Source organism: Primulina tabacum, chromosome 2 (assembly GCF_025594145.1).
Source record: "Primulina tabacum isolate GXHZ01 chromosome 2, ASM2559414v2, whole genome shotgun sequence".
Lineage (NCBI taxonomy): Eukaryota > Viridiplantae > Streptophyta > Magnoliopsida > Lamiales > Gesneriaceae > Primulina > Primulina tabacum.
The window spans coordinates 51,548,627-51,566,084 of NC_134551.1; the positions used below are offsets into that span (position 1 = coordinate 51,548,627).

The 17,458-nt window shown below is 37.4% G+C and overlaps 2 protein-coding genes across 4 annotated transcripts; both read right to left on the reverse strand.

The window, feature by feature from the left end:
* Window positions 1-13: 13 nt before the first annotated feature.
* Window positions 14-5,118, reverse strand: LOC142536767 (glutamate receptor 3.5-like). Of its 3 annotated transcripts, none has more exons than XM_075642095.1 (6): window positions 4,625-5,115; window positions 2,715-4,054; window positions 2,265-2,542; window positions 1,989-2,020; window positions 1,472-1,881; window positions 14-894 (listed from the first exon to the last, which is right to left on the reverse strand). In XM_075642095.1, exons 1-6 carry the CDS (start codon window positions 4,914-4,916, stop codon window positions 448-450), a joined length of 2,799 nt encoding a protein of 932 aa, XP_075498210.1. In that variant the 5' UTR covers window positions 4,917-5,115; the 3' UTR covers window positions 14-447. The 3 variants fall into 3 exon arrangements, with proteins under 3 accessions (XP_075498210.1, XP_075498211.1, XP_075498212.1); XM_075642096.1 differs by having other exon boundaries at window positions 2,715-4,073; window positions 4,625-4,924; XM_075642097.1 differs by having other exon boundaries at window positions 575-894; window positions 1,462-1,881; window positions 4,625-5,118.
* Window positions 5,119-9,632: 4,514 nt separating this feature from the next.
* On the reverse strand, window positions 9,633-17,195 carry LOC142536768 (aconitate hydratase, cytoplasmic). The gene is made up of 20 exons (XM_075642098.1): window positions 16,709-17,195; window positions 15,676-15,780; window positions 15,220-15,380; window positions 15,045-15,137; window positions 14,034-14,219; window positions 13,671-13,832; window positions 13,182-13,326; window positions 12,969-13,111; window positions 12,816-12,872; window positions 12,644-12,723; window positions 12,489-12,564; window positions 12,047-12,232; window positions 11,899-11,966; window positions 11,701-11,819; window positions 11,497-11,618; window positions 11,135-11,233; window positions 10,580-11,059; window positions 10,348-10,446; window positions 9,973-10,215; window positions 9,633-9,772 (listed from the first exon to the last, which is right to left on the reverse strand). Exons 1-20 carry the CDS (start codon window positions 17,013-17,015, stop codon window positions 9,704-9,706), a joined length of 3,000 nt encoding a protein of 999 aa, XP_075498213.1. The 5' UTR covers window positions 17,016-17,195; the 3' UTR covers window positions 9,633-9,703.
* Window positions 17,196-17,458: the final 263 nt, after the last annotated feature.

Below are 17,458 nucleotides of genomic sequence, written 5' to 3' on the forward strand. Positions count from 1 at the left end.
AACAATAAGCGTATTGAGGTAAGAAAAAATAACTAAATGAACAATTTCAAACCATTGGCAGAACAATGCTTGCACGACCAAAAACAGTATAAAGTGAAGAATCAAAATTAACAACTCCTATAGCTTGTCGACAAAATTTTCAGTTTTGCCTTAATCTAATGTGCATAGACTCTCGATGAAAGATGAATAGCAGAGCAGCTGAACCTTACATGAAGATAAAACAGTATCAAACTCCAAGATCACTACAAATAATCAACCTTTTCCAAATGATATCACTGAAAAATTACCGCTTTATGTCGTATAAATTGCTATTCGCTCAGCATGATGAAATTCATCCCTCCTATGTCATCCTGCGAACAGCCGGGACAAAACAATTACATCAACTAGAATTGTCATCTGTATTGGAGATATACATCATCAAGAATTGTCGAAACAAAACCATATCAACTACGCTTGCTCATCGGAACTCAGACTGGCGCGCCTCTTGGAATCTCCATTATTTCTCTCAGTCATTTCATTAGTTTCGCCCTCTTTCTTATCGAAAAAATTAATCAAATCTTTGAAGCTAGAGGCTAAGAAGGTACGCCTAACAGAACTCGAAAGTTCAGTTCCTTCAACATCCTGCTGCTCTCCCTCTGCATTATATCTGTTGAATTGCAGACAAACCCTCAAAAAATACACGGTTAATGCAACAAAGCAAACAACAGCGCATATAAGAAACAGGCCCCAGAAGCTCTTGAGAGAGAGCCGGTTGTCATCCTCCTGTTTGATTAGACTCGCGCATTCTGTTCGCGGGAACCATTTGTCATGGATTCTTTGGAGTTCGCCGCTTTCTGAGAGTTGGAGTATAGCCGTTGATAAATCTACTGTCAATGGTGAGTCCCTCTGGAATGCCTGTGGAGATCATTCATAAGGTGAAGTTAAAATGGCTTCTACATATATACATAGATCAAGAACCTAATATTTAAGAACAAGGGCTAGTCAAACACTTTTGAAGGATCGAGGCTTAATGATAAACATTTATTACAGTTGGTGGCAGTGGTACAAATAAATATTCTAAACTATCCATGAGCTTCAGCACCACGTTTTTGTCCATATAGATAGCTACACAGGATGCCGGGGCAATTAATGCTAGCCGATCAATTGTTCTCCCAACACTTGCCCTGACTAGCAACCTATGTTGGGAACAGAAACCGTGATCTTGGTTTTGATATCATTGGTCTGGTCGATATACCAACTATTGTTGATGCTAATAGTTAAACTCGAATCTTATAAAGTATACAGCAAGCTAAGCGTCGATTTTTCGACCTTTTTGCCATTAAGCAGCCAAACAGGATAGAAGGGGGAACTAATGCTACCCAACAGCTACGTTTCTCATTGGGAATTTGCTATTTCAACATGATCACGATGCCAGTGTTTGGACAAGGATTAATGAACGATAACTTCAAATTCAAAATATACATATACTTACAAATCCCCAGCCACTTTTTGTGAATTCCTGCCCCACAATAGAGAATGTGCACTTTGTGTAGGACAAAAATAGCTCAACGTAAGCAAGCTCATCAACAATAGCAGCAACTCCACCCCCGGTTGGACCTCGTTGAAGGAAATTAACATAGTCGTCTTGTTTTTTCAGTATTCGGAGCCTCGACTCTGCTATGTTTAACTGATCAGTAAGATATCTATATGCAAAAGACCCATCCTGAACTCCTATAGGATCGGAACTTGAGATCAGGGAGTCGATTCCTTGAATTCCCATTGAAAGCTGCCGTACTGTGAGTATTGATGTCAAACTGGCGGTATAGCTTGAATTGATTATTAACACTACAAAGAGCCAGAAGAGCAGCACCAATCGTCCCAATGTGCTTACTGTGTTTTCTCCTGCTTGTATTGAGTCCATTTCAATCAAAGTTAGAGCACTGGTAAGTTCAAGCACGAATAAGAAAATCAGCACTGATTTGAAAGAGAGAGAACTGTAACGTTCTTACTGTGGGAAGAAAACATTGTTGAGAAACTAAACCTGAAAGACGAAACACTATTTAGTAACAATCCTATGAAAAATTAAATAGTACTACCTAAATATCCAAATAAGCGAATATTTAAGCATGTGCAACAATTTATTTTTGTAATTCATGCACAGTTGCAGGGTATCAACAAAGTTTTGATAGCCAAATCTTTCATCGTCAACAGAATAAAAGATAGCGTCGATTTCGATGAGTTTTATATACAGCTTTATATACTGAAGGTTTCCTAGAAATACTAACCAAAGGATGGTAACAAGTTGTTGACGAGGAGTACCACGGAACTCAGTATTTGTCCGATGTTCGAGAATCCAAATAACTGATCCCACAAAAAGAAAAAAAACCGCAGACACAGCCCACATTTTCCAAGTAAATGGCAGGAGGAAAGACCACGGACTAGATTTATTCTCCTTAACTGGAGAAACTACGACGAGCCCGGATTCCATGTAAGGCTGTGTAAAGTCTACAATCCTTGTTCTATTTGTCGTAATAGTCACGTCCCCCACAGCTGCATCATATTTCTGTGAAAGGTCCCGAAAATAAGTTTCAACTTTCCATGCCAAAAAGGATTATAAACCATAATAAAGTTCAAACAGCAGTTTCAAGTTTAAAGATGTTTCGATTTGTTGTACAATATGCAGCAGAAAATTGGCAAATTGCCTGAACTTTTGATTAACTTGTGAGAGTACTTACGTTTTGTGCAACGTCATTAACAAGATCTTTATATGACGGATTTCTTTGACCGTCACCGTACAAGATATATCGGTGAGGAACAGGATACGGCAACAACTGAATTGCAGCTTCAAATACATCAATGCAATATCCTTTGACCCCTAAAGCTCCATTATCTTTTGTTAAAAATTCGGTATAAGCAACCCTATAAGGCACTGCGATTCGTAAAGGATTCCCGTTATTTGGAAACACCCATCCCCGAGGCTTTGTTGTAGTTTCACCAGGCCAAATGGCAGGATAAAGTTGTTGATTACTGGTGGAAGTGTTTGGTGGTTTTGTGTACAGATTTTCTGGAGGAACAATAGAAAGACCGGAGTAATTTGACCAATAACCAAGCCTCCGAATTCCGCTTCCACCAATGTTAAGAACATCAAATGCCGGATGAATCAAGTCCCTCTCCAAATCAAACTCAATTTGTCCTGTTACACCAGTAAAGTTGGTCGCAGCAAGAATTTGGAGCAACTGAGCACCTTGATCAAAAATTTGGAGGGATGTTGAACGGAGGACACTATCATTATTGCGAAGCAAACTTGGATCATCAGAAAAACTCAAAGTTCCACCACTTTTCAAGAAGACATCGAGTGATCGGGCTAATAACCACAAAGAATCATAGGCATACAGCGCGTAGGAATTAAACTTTAAGGAACGTATATTCTTTAAGTTGCGCCATTGAGAAGTAAATCTTTTTTTGAGATCAGAATCGAGAGTGTGGTGGCGAAAAGCTATTACTCCCTGCAAAAGACTGGTTGTGCCAGGATCAATGGCTTCTGCAGAATCTAGAAAACATGGAAGCCAATCAGTAGCAATCCAAACGTAACCATTGCCCATCATTTGGAGTTCCTTAGCTACTGAAAAGATATTGAGACCTGAATCCGGATTCACATGTACGACAAAAACCCGTGATTCCAACATGTTTACTCCTCCCAACAATTTGTCCAAGTCACTTCTTGAAGCTCCTGGAGGCAATGCAGCCTTGTAAGAAATCCTGGAACGCTTTTTCGCAAGTGCGTCGTCTAACACAGAAATCCCATTTCTACCATAATCATCATCGACATAGATTGCAATTACTTCTTTCCAACCAAAATATTCCACAAGATCAGCAACGGCATACATTTGGAAAGAATCACTTATAGTAGTACGAAGAAAGTAGGGGTATTGTAGAGCAGAAAGACTCGGGTCCGTGGCACCAAATGACAAAAGTGGTATGTGAAGTTCGCTAACGACGCTTCCGATCGCATGAACTATCCCGGAGGACTGTGGACCTATTGCAGCAACTACTTTTCTCCCCATCAGCTGTATAGCTGCATGAGTAAGAGTGCCCTGTCATGTTCCTCATTTTCCATTGTTAACAACTGAAAAATAACTCCACAATAACTTACTTTTTAAGTTTCAAAATTATTATCTTCAATGGTCCATGTTATGATGTTAAGTACTAATTAACCACAATAATTCTTCTTGATTATCAAAATTTATTCCTTAAGTGTATTCAATTACATATATTGAATATCATATTTTTCAAACTATTATAACATTAAAAAATATTTTTATTTTTCGCAAAATTATAAGATTGATAACAGATTGATAAGAGCTTGAGCACAGAGGCGCAACAGTTGAACCAAGCTAACATATCACAATAGTCAATGTTATAATTTAACTTCGAATTTTGTAATTTACATAATATCCAATTGGTGGTCAAGACTGGATTATGTTAGTGACATTTGAACGGCCAAATATTATAATCACGATCCCATATAAAACAAGAAAACATCAAGTAAAAAGAACAAAATATATGTATATTCAATCTTGAAATACTCAAAACAAGCAAGCAAATCTCCATACAAATAAATCTCAGAAAAACAGAGAACCAATACCTTCAACAGTTCCAAGAAATGCACTGCAGTTAGTATCCTGAAAGATGAGATTGAGCTCTGTATCCTGCAGTATGCTTGCATCAGACTTGATATCTTCGATTGCAGCAACAAGGGCTGGCCTCACCGACCGCCCCATAGCTGAATTCAAAGTGAACAAAGCTCCAATATTCAACACTCTTTTCCCATCAGAAACCACTGTGGGATTTCCAGCCAGACAATAGATTCCAAAGGGCACCAAAATCCAAGAAATCAACAACACAAAAGAACTCCTCCCATTTATACGGGCCTTCATTTTCCAATAAACCAAGGATTATTTTGATAACATGCAGGTATTTATTGGTGAAGAAGGCGTCTTTTGTAAACCGGAAGAAGACGGGATCAAAATGATCTTGGTAATCATTGAAAACAAGAGGTTCTAATGAATCCTACCAACAGCAATTTTCTTTGATTTATACACTCCAATAATTTCACATCAGTAGAGACAATAAGTTTATTTGGTTTATGTTTCAAAGTAGTGAGAAAAAAAATACTAGAATAGTTTCACACTGATACGGACAAACGTTGACTTGGCCCCTCGTTATTTCTATATGACTTGTTATTAGCATGAACACGTGATCTACTAAAACGGAGATAGAGCAAACAACACCAGCGTCACTAGCTAGTTCTATAAAGTCTCATTGTCTGATTTTTCAACTTGACAATGAACACAACACGATCACCAATTTCAAAGTGTGTCATGTTCGATATGAAAGTGGTAAATACCACGTTATACAATAAAACAGAAAATTATTATTGTACCATTTCATTAATAACGTATGTCGAAAAAAAATGACTCAAACTTTTAGTATTGGCTCGATTATGGATTAAGTTGATATTATAAAAACAAACATCAAACACATCTTACAGAACCTAGTAATGAGCTTGTAGAGATCATAGTATATATGCTTTATGATACGTACTTTCTAATTTTTAATGTTCGACTTTAGAGATAGATGACACTTAAAAACTAAGTGGTATTTTTTTCTCGATTTTCTTCCTTCATGTATGGTAAATAGTACTTCACACTGGGATATTTCTAGATTAATAGATATTACTTTTTGCAATAATTAAAGTTTTGACTTTGGTCTATGTTTTTTCCATGATTATTGCCATGGAATATGTTGTAGACGAAATATCGAAAGTTTTAACAAAGCTACTAGTAATTTTTAGAAATTTATTTTGAAGCAATGTTCAAGAAAGAATCATAAACAGAACTAAGCAATCCATTTAAGACATACTCTAATCCTCAAAAATCTATTGTTTAAAAAAATTAATAAAAATCATTAAATATATAGATTGAATACACCCCAAGAAAACCGAATAGGATCACTCACTATCGTGAATAGAAAGATCTTGACTTGGTCAAAGAGTTAATAGTAATATTATTATGGTCGATGGGATACTAGAGAAATATCAAAACGCAAGTTGGGGTCTTGACTTGGACCTTTTTGGATTTGTAAGTGTAATTTATGTCAACATCATATTGAATGATCGAAAATGACATCACCTATGGTATTGGTGGAGAACCTTGCCAAACATGTCTTTTGGGGGATTAATTTAGTCCTATTTTGAGACCGAGCTTGTAACTCACTGGTCTCATCTCCTGCTAGATTAGATTACCTGGCTTCTCGTGGTCGATTCCCCACGTGTGTGTTGTAATTTAAAAAAAAAATTAGTCCTATTTTTAAATCATATTTTAACTTACACCAGGAAAAGCCAAACTGATCCGGTCCAACAAAGCTCCATGTGACAAAAACAACCATGAAAAACGTATGTTTCAACCTGCCCTCTAGGCCTTTTACCTCTAATAATGTATATATAACAAATCATATTTATTTTTATGCGCAGGGTTCTTTTTTTTTTTAATGATCTTAAGATAACATCTCATCGACCACTAAAAACACAAAATTAATGAGCTAATAATTATTTGAAAAAAAGTCAACCAAATTAATATTTTCTGACCGAGATCAGATGTATTGGCAGAGCAACGCTTGCACGATGAGGAAAAATAAAACAGTGTCAAAATAAAAGAATAAAAACAATGAACTCCCTGCAACTACAAGACCCAATATTTATAGTTCTACCGCTCTTTATATGAAACATGAACAACAGAGCCATTTAAGCAGTAGGTCTCTTGTCACATATCTTTATTCCTACAACGGTAAACTCATATTTACAGTAATAAGTAATAAGGCAAAAACTTATGTGAGACGGTCTTACGGGTCGTATTTTGTGAGACGGATCTATTATTTAGGTCATCCATGATAAAGTATTACTTTTTATTCTAAGAGTATTACTTTTTATTGTGAATATCAGTAAGGCTGACTCGTCTCATATATAAAAATTCGTGAGACCGTCTCACAAGTGACTTACTCAAGTAATAATTTTGATATAAAAAATAATAAATTTTCATTGGTGACCCAAATAAGATATTCGTCTAATAAAATTAACTCATATCTCATAAAAGTTATAGCTAACATGCAGATAAAGTAATATCAAACTCCAAGATCTTAAGAAAGTTAAACGAAATACACATTTTCCAAATATTCTCTTAAATATTTCCTCCTTTTAAGTGTTATTATAAATTGCTATTTGCAATATAATGAAATCCATCCCCCCTATTTCATCCTTCAGCGGAAGGGAGGGAACAATAAGATCAACTAGAATTACCATCAGTATTCAAAATGTGCATTATAAGAAGAACATGGAGATGTCGAAAAATGAAACAACATCAACCACGCTTGCTCCTCGAAACTCTGGCTGGCACGCCTCTTTGAATCTCCATTCTTTCTTCTGAACATTTCCTTAATTTCAGTCTCTTTCTTATCAACAAAAGCCATCAAATCTTTGAAGCTAGAGGCTCGCAAGGCACGCCTACCAGAACATCATGAAGTTTCACATTCCTCAACATTCTGCTGCTCTTCCTCTGTATTATATCTGATGTATTGCACACAAACCCTCCAAAAAAAGATGTCTAATGCAGTAAAGCACGCCATGCCGCACATAAAAAATAGGCCCCAGAAGCTCATGAGAGAGAGCCGGTTTTCATCTACCGCATTGGTCTGACTCGAGCATTCTGCTTGTGAAAGCCATTTGTCATGGATCCTTTGGAGCTCGCCACTTTCTGAGAATTAGAGCACAGCCGTTGATAAATTCTATGGCCAGTGGCAAATCCCTTTGGAACATCCTTCTACAGGACCAAAGGTTTGATGCTATACCAATAGTTAATAGTACAAATCTCATTGTGTTTCAATCATTTTGCCACATTAGCAGCCAGATAACAGTAGAAGGGACAATTGATGCTACCCAAAAATTATGTTTCCACAGGGAATTTACACCTTTAACATAATACAAATAGAATAATGAGATCCACCAATATCACAACGGCAGAATTTGGACAAGGATTGATTTGGACAAGGATTGATGAACCCTGACCCAAATTACAAATATAGTTACAAATCCCCAACCACTCTTTGTGAACTCCTGTCCCACAATACTGAACTCGCACTATGTGGTGGACAAGAATAGCTTATACTTTGGGCTAGCCTATTACGTAATTTTGCACCTTAAAGTCTTGTAATCATAAAACATTCATGTTACGTTTGGTTGGAGGATAAAATAATGAAATGATTAAGAGAGAAATGATTAAGAGAACGATTGAATTAGAAATATAATCTTTTGATGAATTGACAAAATTGCCCTTCCATTTTTGCGACGGTTGACAGCAGTGGTGGTTGGACGGCGGTGGCAGTCGGCCGACATGTGGAGGGGGTGGTCGGCAGCGGCGGTCGACGGTGGTCGGCGGTCGGCGATGGCAGGCGGCGGGCGACGGGCGGTGGCAGGCAGCCGGCAGTTGGGCGGTCGGCGGTTGTCGGCGACCGGCAGTTTGTCGGTCGGCGGTTGTCGTCGACGGCGACCGGTGGTGGCAGGAAGCGGTGGTCGGCGGTCGGCTGGCAAGCGGTCGGCCGGCAACCCCAGTGAAGGGAATTGGTGGTGAGTTTGGATTTAGGAGAAGGGTAAAATTGAAAAAATAGGATGAATTAAGAGTGAGATAAATAATCATAGGGGGTGAGGAGTGATTATTTTAAGTCACCTAATATAAGCTAATCATTCATACGAAGGATTGACTTGGTTAAATAAAAAACGTACCAAAAATGAGATTAGGCGGGTTAAAAAAATAAACTCACCTAATCAAAACAACCAAATGTAGCCTCAATAAAAAGCATTTATCAAGTAATCACACAAAAATTCAAAAAAAAAAAAAGTTATTACGTCACAAGGTAAGATACAGCCTATTGGAAATGCCAATAGCGTCAATTCACATTTATAACATGTCTTGTGCTCTTCCCAAACACGTCTTCATAATTTTTGTTCTGGCCTCGGAGGTGTTTATATCACTAGCATCATTTTACACGTGCGTATATATGAAAAAATTTTTTGGTTTTAAGTAATTTTTTGATATTATATTTATACAAGAAAAAATTCAAAAGTGCAGATGAAAATAAAAAAAATATTTTGTTGAGATTTTTGTTTAGTTTTCAGTCTCGAATCAAAAACATCGTCTTAAATTTTGGACTTTAATGTCAAATTGACTAAAAATTTTCGTCATATATTTGTATTGAGATATTTTTTTATCGAAATATGATCGTTATAAATGAACTGAAGATTTACTAAAAAAAAATTAACAAACACTCTATTTCAGAATTTCTAAAGGGTGCCGAACTCTCTTTATAACCAACATCGAGGAGAACAATAACCAGAAAATGAGTTCCAACATGGACCGCATAAAATAACAACCTTGTAGCCATCCCAAATACAACTACACGGTTGTCTTTTCTCTTCATAGAAAATTTTAATCTACGCTATTATTATTCTTTTTATTACAAGACGACTCACTTTTCTCGTGCCCTTTTCCTTTCTTTACTCAAGAATGTAATGAAAAACTCTAGTTAAAGGGATACTAAAAAAATAAAATTTATTTTCAAAGTTTTAAAAAGAAAGTAATGAAAACTCCCTTGGTGCCTAATGGATCATGCTTCCTTACTGCTTACTGAGCTGTCGGATCACGTATGGAAGGATGCCGCCATGGTTGAAGTAAGCTAACTCAACCTAAAAGATGAATTACATGTGTATCAAAATCACATTTTGAAAACATGCAAATACAAACTTTCTTTCAAACTCGCACATTGCCCATTAAGTTCGCTTTTTGTCTTGCAACTTACGTTAACTTTTCTTGAAGAGTTTAGACCTGATTTTAAAAGTTGGTAAAAAAATGAAGACTTAAAAGAAAGACAGTATGAGGGAGTCACCTCAGTGTCGAAACGGACGGTGCAAGTGAACTGTTTTCCATTGTCAGTACAAACAGTGACATCTTGGCCAGGGCGGATTTCAGATATGTTGGTAGGAAGATCGATATTGTAACGTTCTTGCCCTGTCAATCCTAATGTGTCCGTGTCCTCACCAGGCTTGAAGCATAGGGGAATAATGCCCATCCCTACAAGATTGCTTCTATGAATTCTTTCAAAACTTTTAGCAATCACAGCTTTGACTCCCTGTTATATATGATAGTCCATTAGTCGATTTGATTATTTTATACGACCTTTTCTCAGTTTCCTCACAGGGAAGTGTGAAGAAAGAGAACAATAAAACGTGAACCACAAGGACACAGAAGAAGGTAGACTCACCAACAACATGGGTCCCTTGGCCGCCCAATCACGAGAGCTTCCACTTCCATACTCTGCTCCAGCCAAAATTACAGTGTCCTGTCCGGCAGATTTGTATCTCTGAAAAGTTGTGATTTTGTCAAAATGTATTAGAATCAAGTGCAGAGCTCAAGGATTTGTAATTATCGATATAATATAATATCAAAGAAAAAATATCTTCCACGTCTAATGTTAAAAAGGCCGAAAATATTACCATTGCAGCATCGAAAACATACAACTTTTCCCCAGTGGGAACGTGAATTGTCTTTGGTCCAACTTCCCCATTCAATAACTTGTTAACAATACGAATATTTGCAAAAGTCCCTCTAGCCATTATTTCATCATTACCACGTCGACTGCCATAGGAATTGAAATCCTTCCGATCAACTCCACGCTCAATGAGAAACTTGGCTGCCGGGCTATCTTTGTGGATGCTCCCAGCTGGCGAGATGTGATCTGTTGTAATACTATCTCCAAAGTTCAGTAAGCAGTAGGCATCTTTTACTCCATGTGGGCCGGGAGGATCCATGGTCATATTCTTGAAATACGGCGGCTCATGGATGTAAGTAGAACTTGGATCCCACGAGTAAAGTTTTGAAGTGGGCAAGGATAACTGGTTCCACATGGGGTTCCCCTCGGTGATGGCCTCGTATGTACTCTTGAACATTTCAGGCAATACACTGGACTGAACCACCTATAAGACAATCCTTTCATAAGGCTGGAGCACAGTTTTCAAAAAAATTCAAGATCAAATATTATATTTAAATACCTCAGCGACTTCTTCAGTTGAAGGCCAGATATCCTTGAAGTATACATCTTTCCCGTCCTTGCCAACACCAATTGGCTCTCGGTCAAAGTCGATATCAACCTGCCAGGAGGTCAACCCAATACCATGACCATGTATTAATCATTAGAATCCTATAACCAACTCATGATGCTAGGAAGTAGGAAGTATAATTGCATGTCTTTTTTAAGTTGAATACAGATGAGAAATCAGTTTATTATTCCGATATTGGACAAAATATGAGGTTGATCTTCGTTTCTCCAGTCTTGGATGTTAATAGGAACTCTATTAGTCACAGGGTTACACAAATCGTAAATAGATGCAATGAGTTTGAATCAAACACCAACCGTGCCAGCAAGGGCATATGCAACCACTAGAGGAGGTGAAGCAAGGTAGTTTGCTCTAGTCAATGGGTGGACACGGCCCTCGAAGTTGCGATTTCCAGAAAGAACAGCTGCAGCAACAATGTCTGCAGAACATAACCACATCTTGATAAATTAGTTCACATGCAATAAGTACCAAGTAAGAGAGTATCATGGATTTCAACTTACCGTTTTCTGATATAGCAGCTCCAACTGATTCATCCAGTTCTCCAGAATTGCCAATGCATGTTGTGCAGCCATATCCCACAATATTGAAGCCTTGCTGATTAAAATATTTTTGTAGCCCGCTGCAACATCCAGAGAAGCAATACTTAATTGCATTATTTGACCAACTTTTGCCTTGAAACATAAAGAAACAGACAATACCTCTGCTGCAAGTATTTCGTAACAACTCCAGAGCCTGGAGCAAGGCTTGTCTTCACCCATGGTTTTACCTAGATTATCATCATGAGGTTAGCATTCAAAACAAGTGCCTGATCGAATAAACAGCTCATCTTGTGATTAAACTATGAACCTGAAGACCAAGCTCGCAAGCCTTTTTGGCGACAAGGCCTGCCCCAAGCATGACACTAGGGTTTGATGTGTTTGTACAGCTCGTGATAGCCGCAATCACAACACTACCATGCTTAAGCTCTGCCGGCTGACCATGGAATGAAAATTTTGCCACCTTTTCTTGTGCTTCCTTTGGTACAGCAAAACCCTACATCACAGTCAGATAGACACACTGACTTTTTGATATTTCGACAGGATTGGCTTCTTTCATGTTATTTCAAAGCCAGAATAGAGCGCTTAACTCACAATTCACCAACAAGCAACAACACAAACCATAAATAGATCAATGTGAAGAGTGACCTTTAGAAAAATAGGAAAAAAGTCGATTCCAGCTTTCAAAAAGTTATTGAGTTTCTAAAACAACTAACTCAAAGCAAATAAATTTTAATCCTTTTAATCCTCACCTTGAATCCAATTTTGTTATCAAGACAAGAATGCCAATCAGCTTTCATTTCTTTCAGAGGGACCCGATCATGAGGTCTGTAAGAAGCTACAATTAGCTATACCCAAAATATGCAACTTCAAACCCGAGGGTGAGTAGAAAACTCCTGTCACAAACCTCTTTGGCCCTGACATACATGGTTCAACATCTGCCAAGTCTAATTCTAAATAAGACGAGTACACTCTTTCTTGTTGAGGCTGACATGCAGAGAAAAATAAAATACAACGTCAGATGAAACCAAGAATTGACAATGCACCAAGTAATCTTTTCGATCAATGCTAAGCCCTACTTCATTGTAATCCACAAACATCCTGTTTGCACGCAGATAACCTTCTATCATTGCCACCTGAATGTACAAAAGAGATTTTTGCTGATATAAACATGGAGAAACAGAATGGGAGAATCATTTCTTAATAATTTTATGAAAATAAAATATGCTTACAGTTTCATCGCTTCTCCCTGTTAACTTGAGGTATTGTAAAGTTACATGATCTACGGGGAAGAACCCCATTGTAGCACCATATTCCGGAGACATGTTTGCAATGGTAGCTCTGTCAGCTAACGATATTTTACCCACACCCTCACCTGAACACAGTTACACATGGAATCACGTAATTTATCCACTGATGGAACAAATATTACGAATGAAAGTTACCATAGAATTCGACAAATTTCCCAACAACACCGTGCTTCCTTAGCATTTGTGTGACGGTTAAAACTAAGTCAGTCGCAGTGACACCATTTAGTAATTTCCCAGATAATTTGAATCCAACAACTCCGGGTAATACCATGCTCATAGGCTGTAAAAACATATAATAGCATTAGCCACACATTGCAGAAAGCACTAAATACAAGTTTCAGCATAACTGAAGAGCGATATTTATTCCCATCTTCAAGCTAATGCAAAGGTAAACTTCCAAAATCTTTATTTTGCACATTGAGAGGCCTTTGAAAAACATGGGGCTAAAGAAGAAAGTATAGATGGGACAAAAAACACTAACAAGGGTAGTTACTTTACAATAAAGTACCACTTTTATGGGAGTACGACATGAAAAACACGACAGTTTGCACCGATTTTCCACAAAGTACAGACTAGTATTTTATTGAGTTTTAAAACTCTACACTATTTTTTTACAGGTAGTACCTGACCAAGCATAGCAGCCTCTGCTTCAATACCTCCAACCCCCCAACCAGCAACTCCTAAACCATCAATCATGGTGGTGTGAGAATCAGTCCCGACCACGCTATCAGGGTACAGTAAGCCCTCAGTGCTGAAGACAACTCGACCAAGATATTCAAGATTGACCTAAACAAAGAAACAACCTCTCATTAACTTGTCTGTAATCAACTCAAATCACAAAGGAAAAACATGACCTCTATTAAAATCCTTTTTTACCACAAGAGAAAACGGTTGTACAGATGAAAAGTTGAGGAACATCTGATATATGATATTTCAATGACGTCAAATTGCTTAAATCTTAATGCTATTATATTTATGCTATAATACCTGGTGCACAATACCAGAACCTGGTGGAACAACAAGCATATTGTGGAAAGCAGTAGATCCCCACTTAAGGAAAGCAAATCTCTCCTTGTTCCTCTGAAATTCAAGCTCCATATTTGCTTGAACAGCATTTTCAGACCTGGCAACGTCAACTTGAACAGAGTGATCAATAACAAGGTCAACAGGAACCTGCAAGCACCAAGGATATTGGAATCAGAAACCATAGTGATAGTAGATGGACACACCAGTGAGCAAGCAACAGGAGGGTTGTGATATTAATTTAACAAGGACTGTTCCAAACTAAATAGTCTGAAATTAGTAAATTACCCAGAGTTATCTAAATTAACACAGGAAAAAGAATGCCTAGAATATGATTTTACTAAAAATGAAACCAACAAATAGAGTATTGAACTTGGGCAGAAAATTCAGTCCATGGACAAGGAGGCCATCAAATGTCTTAGCACGATTCTAGCATGACATTTTTCTCGTTTAGAACCACAATGTAATTTACGAGAATCATTTCAACTACATCTTTTTAAAACTTCTCCAATTCCAGTTTCATATTGTTTGAATAAGAACTACTCCAGCAATACAAATTTGCATAAACAAGGACTAGTTAGGCCTGCTCCCATTCTACAACAACGGTAAATGTTCCTGGATAAAAGGGATAACAGTTAGCCCAAGTCCAGACCAAACAATCCCCAACTACAACCTTGGCTGATGGATTCCCAAGATAGATATACAAGGTCCACATGTCAACACAACATATTCTCGTCAGCAACTATCAGGTAGAGCAAGACAGGTTAAGAGGACGCGCAATCTTATAAAGTATCCATTTGGGAACAAGACAACTATAAATATATGTCTTACGAGCCAATTTTAGATAACAGTTGAGCTAGGATCACTTCTGTGCACAGAAATAAAAAAAGATACAGTATGGAGAAATCTACTGAGCACGAATTCCAATATCTAGTAACCCAAAGAGAATACAAACCAGTGCAACATTGTGCATACCAATGGATTGATCTTGTCTGAATCACTGCCAATCTTGTTCATCGCATCACGCATACAAGCAAGGTCAACCACAGCAGGTACACCGGTGAAATCCTAGGAATAAAACAAACAAGATCAGATGGAAACAGCATGGTTGTCATAATAGAAGTCAACATACTGCAATTAAAACCAGTACCTGGAGAAGTACACGGGCAGGTTTGAAAGGAATCTCAACTAGCTTTGGGGAAGTATTTTTCCAGTCAATAATCTTCTCAACATCCTCCTTTGTAACTTGGAAGCCATCACAATTACGTATAGCTGATTCAAGAAGGATTCTGATGGAGTACGGAAGCTTATCTACAGCATAAGAATAATCCCAATAAATGATATAATACAAAGAAAACATTAGCTGTGAACATTTTGAATATGTAGAAAAAGCATTGAAAGAATAACATAAATATGCTATAAAAAACGAGCAGATATTGTAAAGATTTTGAGAATGCAAAAGAACAGCACCAAACAGAAATATATCATACTTTAACATCTAAAATTTTGAGTTCAATATAACAGCAACACAAAACTTTGAAGGATTTGAAATCCAATCTAAAAGCTTTAACAGATAGGAAACCAATGCCACATTAAAAATAATTACCAATCCTTGGATCATTTAGGGCAGGCAGGCTATAGTACTTCCCAAATTCACCACCTCCAGGCTTGGGAAGACTGGTAAAGATTCCATTGAAAGCATTCTCGGCAGCTGAAACCCAAAAATGATGAGCAGCAGTTAAAAATCATCCTTAACCAAAAACATTTTGGAAAATCGAGAATGCTAAAGCTCCCCGTGGAAGATTTTGAACCAAAGTCCAAGCTCATTAATTTTCTAGCATTGAGCTTTTAATGAGGATCAAGTGATTGGAGAAGTATGAGTATTTTTTTTAAAAAAAGAAGAAGTACGAGTATTTAAAATCTACCTGATGTAACAAGTTCGACAATCAGATTTAATTTATCCAATATTCATGGTCTAAACACGAAAGTGATCTCAATGATTTTGCAACTAAACAAGACTAGAAACTCTATCCTTCAATCTCCCAACTTCTAACCGTGGAAAAAAAATGCCACCAAAAATAATGAAGAAGAAAAAGTGGTTATAGAACAGATTAACCGAATTCAGTACAACCCCTAAAACAAACATAATTAAAAATCCCGATGAGAATCAACTTCTATCACATATGAAGAAAAACATAAACCAATCATAGGTCAATGTCAAAAATAACCGCTCCTACCATGGCAGACGAGGACAGGTTTAAAATATTCGCGTTGAATTAAGAAAAATAATAATAATCAATTATTTAAACTGTACGTGTAAATTTGTTAAACGTAACTTTCATCCCCTTGATCATTTCAACCAACGGAATAGCTAATAACTATCCGCGCCTGATTCTATGATACTTAAAGCTAATTCCCGCCATACCTTCTGTTAAATGTCTATTACATCCTATTAACATAAGGGGGCGGGTGCCATTAGATCGACGTAACATGACATGTCGAAGAGTTCCATTTGATCACATTCTTGAAAATCAAGAGAATGAATGTCATCGAACGGCAGCTGAATACAAAACTAAGCCCAGAAACTTTAATCGTTGCATATGACTGGAACATAACACCACAAATAATAGAACACAAACCCATCGTAGCGATCTTGCGATGAAGTAAAGTTGACGAATCAGCAATAGAAGTCGTTCTGATCTGAGAAGTCAAACTCATAGGCGATTTCCAGTCACCATGGCTCCACCTTGGCACACACCTGAAAGATCGGCAGTATTGACTCACACCAGAACCAAAGTTCCCACCACTATGATTAAAATTCGAAATGGGATTGTTGGATAAGGTCTTAAAAAGCCTTTTCCCAGCCGCAGAAGCAGTCGAAGAGGAAGATGAAGCGTGGGAGGAAGCTCTTCTCAGAAGCGTAGAAGTCCCAGTGGCAATATACATGATTATATACGGATCACTTTCAATTCAATACCCAGAAAAAACAAAACAAAATCATACGATAATTAAAGGATCGGGAGGTGACGACAACGGAGGAATGGCGTTTTCAGTGGCGTGGAGAAATAGAGTCTAGGGTTGTGTGCCAGCCATGCTATAACTATTCTCTCTCAGGTAGGGAGTGATAATGAAGCATGAACAACATAATAGGTACCTGTCCTCCTTCGTATCACCATATTCTTAATATTTTTTATATATAAATCATAAAATTGATTTATAAAATCGACTGATGGAAATTTTTTTATGTTAAAGTTGTGCTCTATGTTTTATTTCCAAATAAATGAATAATGTATTATATTTATGGTATAATAATTGATGGATCTATCAAAATCTCGACTTTTAAATTTTAGATATATATAATAGGGTAAGAACCTGCACAAATGGAATGA